Source organism: Panulirus ornatus, chromosome 46, assembly GCF_036320965.1.
Source record: "Panulirus ornatus isolate Po-2019 chromosome 46, ASM3632096v1, whole genome shotgun sequence".
Taxonomy (NCBI): domain Eukaryota; kingdom Metazoa; phylum Arthropoda; class Malacostraca; order Decapoda; family Palinuridae; genus Panulirus; species Panulirus ornatus.
The window spans coordinates 8,389,113-8,402,622 of record NC_092269.1 but is presented as its reverse complement, the minus strand read 5'-3'; the positions used below and the strand labels follow the sequence as shown (position 1 = coordinate 8,402,622).

Sequence of the window (13,510 nt, the reverse complement as noted above, 5' to 3'; positions counted from 1 at the left end):
TGTAGTGTTTCTTCGAATGGAAATGAAGATGAATGTGTTTCATACACCCAGAACTTTACTTCTTTCAAGAACTTGAATAATGTATGCTCTCATTTTCCCCCAGACAACTGGATTGGAGGGGCTGTAGATTCTCCAGTGAAGGGATGTGGAGGACTACCAGCAGGGATAAGTGACAGTGATATTTCATACGATGAACTGTCAGATGAAGATGACTTTTTGATTTCATGATCAAGTATGTAAAAGCACAGTAGTGAATAAGAGTGCAAGACTAAATATTACTGGAATTATGAATAACTTGCATTATTTATTGCGGTTATAGGTTAACAGGTTAGATGTCGTCATTGCAGTGAAACATAATTTGTCTGGCTTTCAGCCCCCTTAACATAGTAACATGTTAAGAGTTTTTTTTATATATGGCTTTGCTACTTTACAGGGGTCAGAGATTAAAAAGAACAAGATATATGGGGATGAAGAGATACAAGGTTTCTTAGTTGCTTTAAAGGTTAACATTTATTCCTATCTAGGGTCAGTTTGTCCCATGAGCTCTATGAGAGAACCCTTTCAGATCTCTGTGGGTTAGAAACCTCTGACAACCTGCCGTATGATGAGGTAAATGCCTTTTACCCTTTGATAACCACCACTTTAGTAGTGGCAACCTACAGCTCAGTCAAGGTCCATGCTTCTGCCTATCAGTAACCCACTTTATGGGACCACATCATCGTCCCACTGGCTGATTTGCTGTTTGTTTTGCCTTTTCCATGATTTTTGGTCCCCAAACACGACTTGTACCTAATTCTTTTCCAGCTTATTCCATCTTGCCATGGATAACCATCCTACAGCTCACAAAGGGCATAGTATATATGTGTATGAGTGGATAGGTCTTTCTTTGTCCATTTCCTAGCACTGCCTCGCTGACGCAGGAAACAGCGTGAGGAAGTACCAGGAGAGATTGAGTGCAGAATGGAAAAAGGTGAGAACAAAAGATGCAGGGGGGAGTGGGGGAAGAATGGGATGTATTTAGGGAAGCAGTGAGGGCTTGCACAAAAGATGCTTGTGGCATGAGAAAGGTGGGAGATGGACAAATTAGAAAGAGTAGTAAATAGTGGGATGAAGAAGTGAGAGGATATATGTGTCAGAGGTGGAGGGAACGAGAAGTGGGAGACCAAATTGGAGGTGGAAAGATGAAGTGAAAAAGATTTTGAGCGATCAGGGCCTGAACATGCAGGAGGATGAAAGGCATGCAAGGAATAGAGTGAATTGGAACGATGTGGTATACTGGGGTCGACGTGCTGTCAGTGTGGATTGAACCAGGGCATGGAAGCGTCAGGGGTAAACCATGGAAAGTTCTGTGGGGCCTGATGTGGAAAGGGAGTTGTAGTTTCGGTGCATTATTACATGACAGCTAGAGACTGAGTGTGAACGAATGTGGCCTTTGTTGTCTTATCCTAGCGCTACCTTGCACACATGAGAGGGGAGGGGGTTGTTATTTCATGTGTGGTGGGGTGGCGATGGGAATGAATAAAGGCAAACAGTATGAATTATGTATATGTTTATATATTTATATGTCTGTGTGTGTATATATATATGTATACGTTGAGATGTATAGGTATGTATATTTGCGTGTGTGGGCATGTATGTATATACATGTGTATGTGGGTGGGTTTGAAGGAATAGTGGTTCCAACAATGTTGTATGGTTGCGAGGCGTGGACTATGGATAGAGTTGTGCGCAGGAGGATGGATGTGCTGGAAATGAGATGTTTAAGGACAATGTGTGGTGTGAGGTGGTTTGATCGAGTAAGTAACGTAAGGGTAAGAGAGATGTGTGGAAATAAAAAGAGCGTGGTTGAGAGAGCAGAAGAGGGTGTTTTGAAATGGTTTGGTCACATGGAGAGAATGAGTGAGGAAAGATTGACCAAGAGGATATACGTGTCGGAGGTGGAGGGAATGAGAAGTGGGAGACCAAATTGGAGGTGGAGGGATGGAGTGAAAAAGATTTTGAGCGATCAGGGCCTGAACATGCAGGAGGAATAGAGTGAATTGGAACGATGTGGTATACTGGGGTCGATGTGCTGTCAATGGATTGAACCAGGGCATGTGGAGTGTCTGGGTTAAACCATGGAAAGTTGTGTGGGGCCTGGATGTGGAAAGGGAGCTGTGGTTTCGGTGCATTATTACATGACAGCAAGAGACTGAGTGTGAACGAATGTGGCCTTTGTTGTCTTTTCCCAGTGCTACCTCGCACAAATGAGGGGGGAGGGGGTTGTTATTCCATGTGTGGCGAGGTGGCTATGGGAATGAATAAAGGCAGACTATGAATTATGTACATATGTATATGTCTGTGTGTGTATATATATGTATACATTGAGATGTATAGGTATGTATATATGCGTGTGTGGACGTGTATGTATATACATGTGTATGTGGGTGGGTTGGGTCATTCTTTTGTCTGTTTCCTTGCACTACCTCGCTAACGCGGGAGACAGCGACAAAGCAAAATAAATAAATAAAAATAAGATATTTATTTATTTATTTATTCATTTATTTATTTATTCATTATACTTTTCCCCATATGTCCAAACCATTTCAGCACAACCTCTTTTGCTCTTTCTACTATACTCTTTTTATTACCACACATCTCTCTTACCCTTTCATTACTTACTCGATCAAACCACCTTACACCACATATTGTCCTCAAACATTTCATATCCAACACATCCACCTTCCTCCTTACAACCCTATCCATAGCCCATGCCTCACAGCCATATGATTTTGTTGGAACTACTGTTCTTTCAGACACTCATTTTTACTCTCAGAGATAACATTCTTTCCACACATTTTTCATTGTTCTCAGAACCTTCACACCCTCCCCCCACCCTCTGACTCACTTCTGCTTTTATGGCTCCATTTGCTACTAAGTCTACTCCCAGATATCTAAAATGCTTTACTTCCTCCAGTTTTTCTCCATTCAAACTTACATCCCAACTAACTTGTCCCTCATCCCTGTTAAACCTAATAACATTGCTCTTATTCACATTTACTCTCAACTTTCTCCTTTCACACACTTTTTCAAACTCAGTCTCCAACTTCTGCAGTTTCTCACTCGATTCAACCACTAGTGCTGTATCATCATCGAACAACAACTGACTCACTTCCAAGACTGTCACATCCCCAACAGACTGCATACTTGCCCCTTGCTCCAGAACTTTTGCATTTACCTCCCTAACCACCCCATCCATAAACTAATTAAACAACCATGGGGACCACTCACCCCTGCTGCAGTGAATGATTTTTTAATCTTTTACTATTATGACTTATAATACATTTAGAATATTACGAATATTACCATTTTTATAACAGATGATGACATTCTCCCTCCCCTTTCTACTTCACATTGGAACTTGGATTTTTTTTTCTATAGGGGATATAGATAGAGGTGGTGATTTCATTGATGTCATCCTAGAGTAATGACACTTATTCAAGACCTGATGTTCTTTTTAGGGTTACACATCATTCAGTCAAGCCTTCATTGTTTTAATTCTCATAGCTGACCTTGATTGGTGTTTTGGTATGCAAGAGCCTCCCATGACTTGATCCTGGGAGGAAGAGTTTTTCTCTTTTGTAGAATTTTTTTTTTCCAGGGTTAGAAGCCCTTGGGAGCCACTTGTGGACACTTGCAGATGAAGATTACCTTTCAAGCCTTAATGGGCAGGCTGAAATAATTTGGCTTACTAATTTAGCAGTCCCACACCTCAGCCATTGCTGCAATGTGAAGTAATGGAGAACTAGGTAAACCTGTCTAGACCTCCTTGGGATAAACTTCTCATGTTGTTCTTGAGGAAATTTGATGTCTTTCAGTTGATGCTTAAGTCGAAGGTCCTGGATTTGTTACTGTTAGAGTTTTCTAGTAATTTTTGCCTCATCACCTACTCAGAAGAACATTCTTTCTGATATGCATGGTGCTGGCAGAAGAGTCAGTAAGATACACAAAATGTTTAGACATAAGAACCTCATTTTCAGTGATAGCATTTCTTGGGTCAAGATAAATCCAAACCCTAGATTTTTGGCAAAGAGTGAAATAAGTAAGCTTCAAAATACCCATATTTTGATTGCTTTTTGGAAGAATTCTTTTAGAGAATGTCATACTTTATGCCCATTTATTCCATGATGGGATTCTTTGAAATCACTGGAAGTTATCAAGGAGAAGTCATTTTTGTTTGTCCACGATGTTTGAACTCCCTTGCAGCAAGGAGCATCTCTGCTTAGTCAGAAAAAAAATTTTTTTGGCCCATGGTGTTTGGAAGGTAGCCTCCTCCCAGGCCTTTCTGGAAACTTTCCCGCGAAGGAATCAAAAAAGAGGTCTCTGGCTTTTTGCAAATACTTTGATTAAATGTTTGCTTTCTGTAGATGCCAGTACTTATGTGGTGTCTGGCTTTCCACCTTAGAGACAAAGGATCACCAATGCACAACAGGATAAACGTTTAAGTAACTGTTCTTGCTTTAACGTGTTCTTGGTTGAGATGTATTTTTCTAATCCTCTGCCTCCTCCATGTCCATATAATGTCAGAGCTCATGGGACAAACTAGCTATGGAGAGAAAGGTGAGCTTTGGAGAAGGAAAAATTTCTTCCTTTGTCCTAAGAGCAGTTTTTTGGTTGCTATCTCTTACCTTGTTTCCTCTCCCTTTCAAAAGACTTTTCTCTTAACTGATGGTAGCCACCTTCAAGTTGATGTCTTTTCTCCAAAAAGTTAAGGCAGGTAGTGCTACCAGTTTATTAGCCAGTGGCACGTTGGCATTATTGGCAAGTGGGGATTACTGATTGGCTGTAGGGCTGACCCATACCAAACTGTAAGCATCAACGACAGAATAGATAGTTGTTGAAGGGTGAGAGGCATTTATATCACCAAAATTGCATGGGTTCAGAGGTTTTAACCCAAGTACCTAAAATTTCTCTCTAAGTTTGAAGGGCATCACTTTCAAAAGAAATAGCTTTTTGTATATGGAACTCACCTTTAGCACATCCGACTGTAACTGCTGTGATCTTTCACTTCAGATTTTTGTGAGTATTGAAATAATGTCAAATTTAGGAAACATTCCATTAAAAGAAAACAAGTCATTTGTCATGAGAAATTTAGGTCCAAGGTGTGACCTGTCATCTTGTAACCATCTGATAAGTGGAATATTGACAGCTTTATTAGCTGTGTGTACATGTCAAACTATGACAGCTTTATTAACTTTGTGTACAGTTTTCAAACATATAGGCAGAGGTGATCTTACCAGAAGACTACATATTTACTTAATTGTGGCCCTCTTCATCTTGCTTAACACATACTTAGCCACTGAAAGGTTTTGGCTCCTCACTTTATCTAAGCTTAGCCTCTTAACCCTCCTCACACCTGGCCCACAACTGTGATGCCATATAGTACAGTGAGTTGCTAACCATATGTTTATATGTGATTCACTGTTTTGCTCTGAAGTATTTTGGTGGTGTATTTGCTCTATTACCTTAAACCACAATATGTCCACATTCTGGACTTCATTCAGTGGTGATGCTTGCACATTCTGATCCCTAATTAACACAACTGATCCAGATTTTACACCTGTGGCACAGCTAAGGTATATGATTACCTGCTGTTGATTACTTGCTTGCACAGTATAGGGGTGTTTATACTGTGGGACCCAATATCTAAACTCTCTGCACCTGACCCAAAAGTACCTTATGAATATGGCCTCAGATCTGAGCACACTAGTGAAGTCAGGTCTAAGGCCATTTTGGGTGATTAATAAAACATACTAATATTATTTCCAGATAGAATTAGATATGGCTCAAGTTAGGCAGACATTGTTTATATGTGCTACGTACCCATTAGCGTATGCTGGTCCACTGCCAGGTATACAAGTTATGCCAGGAGTTATTCATACATAGATTTATGAGATATGCAGTTCCTTTGAGAGTGTATTTGACATAGAGATATTTTTACTAAGAGCTGTCATCAGAAATATCTATTATTTTGTAAGTGTGTCACAGCTTCACAAATTATTACATGATAAGAGGGTGCAAATCTCCAACAGGCATCTCTGAACTCATCACTTACATAGATCACTGTATGGCAAAACTTTAGTCTATAGCATCTGGTAGCAATGCATAGGATGCCACTACAAGCATGATATTCTGTGCCTAGAGACATAGGCAAGTGATTTAAGAATATTTATCATAAGCCCCAGAAATTAAAATATTGTGACATATACATAATGACAGCAGTGAAGGGGTTAGATATTGGTGGGTTAGAGGAAGATGAATAGAATGAAAAAGAGGTTAAATGAGAGTTAAGATGTACTAGTATCAGCAAATTTCATGAAGAATGAGAAAATGTTTGGGAGGAGGTTGATAACATTGGAAATTCAGTGAAGAGTCATGTTCTCCATTCAGGTGTATGTATGTAACTTTGCAGTTTTTGTGTTGTTTTGTTCGAGTATGTCATTAAGAATAGTTGAACACTGGGGAGGATATTCTTTCATTTTTCCTGTGAATTATTTAGATTTTCTCTATTGCATGGTACTTTTGTAGATCATCAAACTTTATTGATATATTATTTATAATTTGATTATTAAAGTTAGTCATATTTGTGGTATTACTGATTTTTGTATTCCAGGTCCACTTTAGTCTTTTTGTAGGAGATTTTATTGTTTTGATCATGGTGTTTCAAATTTCTTGTATGTACTTTCACATACCAAACTGTGGCATCACTTGCTAGAGCTTAGTAATAGTAACTTTTGATATTCTGCTTATATAATCGACATTATCTTAGACTTTTTCATATCCATTGATTCCTCACACTTTTTGTAATTTTGTTTACAGTGAACTTGACAGATTGACAGAGCTTTTTATTTTGTCATTGTTCCTGTAGATTAACCCTATAGAAAAAGCACCATGTACAAAGTAGCAAGCAATAGGTTGCAATTCTCATAAGATGAATTGTACATTGCAAATCATTGCATGCATGGACCTAGAAATGCTTCAGACGGGTTTGACAGATAGGCCTTGTGGAAAGTGCTATGAATATGTTGGGTAAATGAAAAGGGATTGATTAAAATGAGGAGTTTTTAGTTGGACAGTAAGGCATGTATGCAAATAGGGAGGTTAAACAGTGGGTTGATTTTTTTGGGCTTTGGGCCTATCAGCTGCCAGGGTCATTAAGACTCAACATCAAGCTACATCAACCAACCAAAATATTCTAAGACCACATCCCCTGTCACATGGCCCGTAAAGGAAGGGAGGTGAATGAGTGTGTCTCAGTGAAGATGGGTCTGTGTGGAGGATGTGTGATGTTGTTCACGGATGGGGGGGGGCAAGATTGGTGAATGTAAGAATCTTTGAAGAAAGGGCAGTTCTACAGCATACTGGGAATGTTAGGGGCATAGAATGTGAATCATTTGGTTTGCAGATGACATGGTTTTGGAGGCAGGCTTGATTTCATGTTATTTCCTGTTCATGGACCACATCATTAAGCTGTTGTAAAAACTTCAGGTTGTAGTCAGATTTCCCCTCTCTCTTCTGTCTTCCAAGATGGGTAAATTTAATTCTTGTAGCTTAGCAACAACTGGTATTGTGATGGTGAATGAAAAATTCCCAGTATTCATTCATATGTTTATTGTAATGGCACTGTACACACTATCCCATTCATTACTTATATTCAATAGATTTATCTCATACATATTAAACGTAAGACTAAAGACACATTGAAATGGCAGTCACGGGTAAGCAATTGAAAGACTACCATTTTGAGCTCTGGACAATGGCAGAGCTGCTCATGGAAACTTCGTATTGTGTAAAAGTGTATCGAGATGAGTTTATATCTGATCAGAAGTTCACAGAACTGTGTATATTTATGAATACTTTTATTTAAATGGTACTAAAACATTTCTTTTTGATACCAGCAGAACTTACCTTCAAATGATGTTTGAGAAATATAGATTTCATGACAATCATATCCAATGTATTGTGTCTGAACTATTTTTGCTTAACATACTCTAAATAAATTTTATATCATTACAGGAATAGTCTTCTAGCAAATATGAAGCATTTCCATTGTAAAGTTTCTTAGCCAGTCTTATGATTACATAATGAAAGTAGCGAAGGTAACATGTACAGAATCTGTGCACTTCCTCATCCTACCAAGAAAATACTGCAGGAGTAAACACCTTTTTAACTACTGTACTTAGTACTACCCTCATGAACTCTGCAGTCAGTTGTGTAATTGAAATACATTGACTCAGAAGCATGAAACCATAAAGACTGAAAGTTTCCGACATCGTTTTGTACATGAGACAAAGAATGCTTTGCCTTTGTGAATTCCATTCATCTCTGGTATTAAGCACGGAGGAAATATTTTCAGTGCACTGACTTTTTAGCTAATGCAATGCTTCCAAAATTAAGGTACCTAAGGATAACTTGAAAATAATCTCTATGTACCTCCTCATACAATTAAGAATATACTGCACATGTAAAAAACTTTTTAGGTATAGTACTGCTCACTCCTATCCCTATGAGTATGGTAATAAATTATGAAATCATAATCCACTGACTCAGAGGGCTTAAATCCAAGACTGGAAGTTTCTAATAAATGTATGAAGAAACTGCTTTTATGACACAAAAGGAGTTCAGTCCTTACATGAATTCCATTCGTCTTTGGCAGTAATTCACTTTATACACAGTTCCTAATAGTTTTCAGTGGCATTTCTAATAATGTGACCGTATGGGTCTTTAATATATTATAGGTAACGATAAAAAGATATTTAGTTGGTACTAGCGTAGACTGCGAGGTAAGAACAAGCACATTTTAGGTAAACTCCACACTCAGCTTCTTTCTACATTTAGTCCTGCAGGCTAAAAGGAGTCATAGTGTTGATAATGAGGCTAAAGGTCCTAAGAACATTAAAGAATTCTTAGGAGGAAAAGGCAGTGTTTGTTAGCACAAAGATAGTTATGTTTGAAAGTATAGTAGTCCCAGCAGTGTTGTACAGATGTGTCTTGAGTCTTCAGTGCAAAAGAAAGAAGGAGGGTGGATATGTTGAAAGTGAAATGCCTGAGGACTATATGTGGTGTGACTGTTTAACATTAACATGTTTAATGAATTCCAATGTAAGAGAGAGATGTGGTCATAGGTGCAGTCTGATTAAGAAAACTGACCAAGGTGTGTTGAAATGGTATGAACTCAGGAGAGAATGAACTTAAAAGACTATTTAAGAGGATCTACTTCATATAAAGTTGAGGGAGCACAGGGAATGGGGAGATCATGAAGGTAGAAGGATGGATTAGAGGATGCTCTGAGGTAATAGGGCCGAAACATTCATGAGGGTGAGAGGTATGAAGAGGGTGGAATGAATGAGATCAGTGTGATATAAGGGAGGTGACATTCTGTCTTAGGGCTGAACCAGTGCAAATCAAGTGGTAAGTTAAACCACAGAGTAGTCTGTAAGACTTTCTTATGGATAGTAAGGGAGGTGAAGTTCTGTCTTAGGGCTGAACCAGGACAAATTAAGTGGTTAAGTTAAACCACAGAGTAGTCTGTAGAACTTTCCTCTGGATTGTAAGCATTGTTTACATGACACCCAGAAAGTGAATGTTTGTTGTTGACAGGATCTCACAAAAGCAAGAGATGCAATTAGGTGGTATTATTATTATTATTATTATTGTTGTTGTTGATGTTGTTCATCTCCAAGATCCCTATCATGGGACTCATGCAACTTCAAGGCTGTCTACAACCAATAGTAGGGAGTTGTTGAACTCCTTTGGAATGAGAAGTTCTTGAATGAGATTTTACTCCTTTTCATTCTTTGGTAATACAACCTCACTGTAAGTGACCAGACATTTGTTTTGTAACCTCACACAGGTGGAGTCTGGTAACTCTGGCAATTAGAAGTTAGTGGATGTATATAAAAGGAAAATTGAGTGGGAGTAAAATACTGATAAACTGATTTGAGCTTCTTTGGTGTTTGAAGACCTGACTCTTGAAGGCGAAGAGATTAGAGGAAGAGGATATGGTGAGAGAAGAAAGAGAACTCTCCAGTTAACTGTACAAAGAAAGAAGGTATCATAGCAATCAGTCCTTGTGTACATGGTTTCCTCACACTAACAAATGGAGGCAGCAGCTTGTCTTTTACAGTGAGATGAGACGACAGTGGCAGGAATCCACATGGGAGGCTCAAGAGAGCGTAAGCTGAAATAATATCTGTAGAGCAGGGAGAGGGCAACAAGATTTTGGAGATGGAATGGGATAGTTAAAGAAAGATGATGGGAGAAGAGTTGATAAGGCAGAAGGTTTTTGATTCTACTGTAGCATAAGAGATATCCCAGATAACTGAGGAGCACTTCTCCATGCTGAGGCAAACAAGATCCTTATAGATATGGAATGCCTATGCTGTCTGCAAAAAAAGAACTTGTCCTCTCTCTCTCTCTCTCTCTCTCTCTCTCTCTCTCTCTCTCTCTCTCTCTCTCTCTCTCTCTCTCTCTCTCTCTCTCTCTCTCTCTCTCTCTCTCTCTCTCTCTCTCTCTCTCTCTCTCTCTCTCTCTCTCTCTCTCTTCAAACGTGATATCACACTTACCTTTTTGTACTCCACCATCTCTCCTTTGGTTTTGACTATCATCTGCAGACATCAGTGCATGGGATTGGCAAAGTTCCTGAAGTATTCTAGTCCCTGTTTTGGGTCCTTAGGGTTCTCTATCTCCTGAATGAGGTGAGGCACTGAGGTGGTGTTGCAGGAAGCAGCCACCTAATTGTGCATTCTAATGAGCACCCAGAAATCTCAAATATACCTACATTTTCTTGCTTCCTGATGAAAATTCAGGCTTTCTCTTCCTTAGAAAGGTAAGACCAAACTATCTTGAAGCAAAGGTGGAAGAAATACAGCACCCAGAAGTGGAATTCCCAAAATGAAGTCACAGCCAAGAAGAGTAAAAGAAAGAATATCCTTCCCTCAAGATAGACGGAAGCACATTAGAGTGGGTTGCTGGTACTAACAGAAAGAAAACAGCTACATGGGTCAGAGAAGTGCAACTTGCCAACCACTAAAATGTTGGCTCACTAAGCAGACATCACAAACCCTCCCAATATCCAGAAAGGTAGTACTGTTAATATACCTCCCTGGTCATTGGCTGCCTACCGACTATTACTTACTAAACAGTCACGACAGGGCCTCAAATCCACCAGGATCATCCTGAGCAGAGCCAAGTTAATCTGTGTGGTGTACTGTAAGCCACTGATTTGCTATGGCACGAATTTATGACTTTGCAATGGCAGTAGTTGAGAATTAAGTACAGATCTGAACATATTGTAATAGTTCGTAGTTACAACAGAATTAGAAGGAAAATATTTCCTTTAACCCATTCGATTTGGGTGGGGCATATTTGCCTCAGTAGTTTTCCCTTTATTATGTTTACAGTATAGACACCACATTTTGTTTCTCTCTTGTTGCAGCTGGGGTACCCATATATATAATGCGTGTAGTGGCATTGCACATATTATTTCTAGACAGTACAACCTAAATTTTTCCATATACAGGTTATTTTTAAAGCTGTGTCACTCATTCAAGATTATAAATAGTATTCATGTGAACCTTTGGTAATCATAATTGTTTGTGACAAATACACAAAAATACACCACCTCACTATGTATGCCTGGAAATACCCCTAGAGTAACTCATATGCTGAGCCGCAGAGCACCATGAATTAATAAAAAAATCTGCAAGCATAAACAAGATTGAGTTGTATATCATTTTCCAGCAGTTAGAAAATTACATTGTAATTGACTATAGTATGCTTGATTTGGAGATTATTTTCTAGAATATTTGAGAATATCTCACAGAGTGTTCCTGGATATAATGACTGCTACAGTGAAGGAGTTAGCAATGAAATATATGGGATTGTTTTAAATTTTTTTCACTCGTGCATATCATAATGATGTTACAGCTAAATACCTCACCCACAGAAAGTTAGCATATAAACAAATCAAAGTTTCATTAATGAGCTCCTCATGGTTTATCTGCATTTTCACCTATTATTTCCTGCCTCCAGAGTAAATGTAGCCATTTCAGTATGTTGGAATAACATTTGAAAAGCCCTTACATTAGATGTGAAATTAGGTGTTCTATGGAGGTTTGATACTGTCCAAAAATGCATGAAAATACACCAAAGTCCTCCACCACCTCAAGTTCCTTATTACTTTTTCTGTTAGGTTTTCATTAAATGTCTCATTTAACGGATACAAGTCAGTGGGAAGTAGTTCAAAGGCTTAGTTGATACATGTATAGTAATATTCCTCTATCACTGGCTCAACATCTGCTTACTGAAGATAGCATATTATCAATGTTTTGCCAGGGTGAGACGTTTATCTTTACTGAATGAGATTTAGTCAGTCAAAGTAACAATTTTATGCAATTCTTTTTTTTTTTTAGAATATTTGAATATATCCTGCACACAGTTTACAGTGCATATTAGGACTGCTGCATTAAAAGGGTTAACTTACAAACAGTACACATACCAGCTTCAGCCAGGATCATTAGATTAGCAGTATCATATACCTAACAAAATGCATAAGTACACCTAATTTCACCTCTGATAAACTTGGCAGCAGGAGGAATGAAAGGTTTATTTCACTTGGTGTCAGCTCTTTGTAATAAATCATGGTTCCATCATTTTGGCTGTTATTTACACAAAACAGTACTTTTAAGTAAAAGATGAGAAATAGATTTCTGCCATTCTAATGCAGTGCTTTGATTTTAGATTTTATTATACTTGATCGCCATTTCCCGCATCAGTGAGGTAGCGCCAGGAAACAGACAAAGAACGGCCCATTCACTCATATACACATGTATATACATAAATGCTTTGATATAATGATTTGGTAAGCAGAGAAGAGGTAGTGAAAGCTTTGCGGAAGATGAAAGCCGGCAAGGCAGCAGGTTTGGATGGTACTGCAGTGGAATTTATAAAAAAAGGGGGTGACTGTATTGTTGACTGGTTGGTAAGGTTATTTAATGTATGTATGACTCATGGTGAGGTGCCTGAGGATTGGCGGAATGCGTGCATAGTGCCATTGTACAAAGGCAAAGGGGATAAGAGTGAGTGCTCAAATTACAGAGGTATAAGTTTGTTGAGTATTCCTGGTAAATTATATGGGAGGGTATTGATTGAGAGGGTGAAGGCATGTACAGAGCATCAGATTGGGGAAGAGCAGTGTGGTTTCAGAAGTGGTAGAGGATGTGTGGATCAGGTGTTTGCTGTGAAGAATGTATGTGAGAAATACTTAGAAAAGCAAATGGATTTGTATGTAGCATTTATGGATCTGGAGAAGGCATATGATAGAGTTGATAGAGATGCTCTGTGGAAGGTATTAAGAATATATGGTGTGGGAGGAAAGTTGTTAGAAGCAGTGAAAAGTTTTTATCGAGGATGTAAGGCATGTGTACCTGTAGGAAGAGAGGAAAGTGATTGGTTCTCAGTGAATGTAGGT

At 38.7% G+C, this 13,510-nt stretch overlaps 1 protein-coding gene across 1 annotated transcript in view; it reads left to right on the top strand.

Moving 5' to 3' along the window:
• LOC139763121 (uncharacterized) overlaps positions 1-11,758 on the top strand; it is a 50,500-nt gene extending 38,742 nt beyond the window's left edge. Inside the window, exon 18 of the mRNA XM_071688793.1 lies at positions 104-11,758. Within this exon, the coding sequence (XP_071544894.1) occupies positions 104-228 (125 nt within the window). The 3' untranslated portion in view covers positions 229-11,758. The remainder of the gene's footprint in view (positions 1-103) is intronic.
• The last annotated feature ends 1,752 nt before the right edge of the window (positions 11,759-13,510 follow it).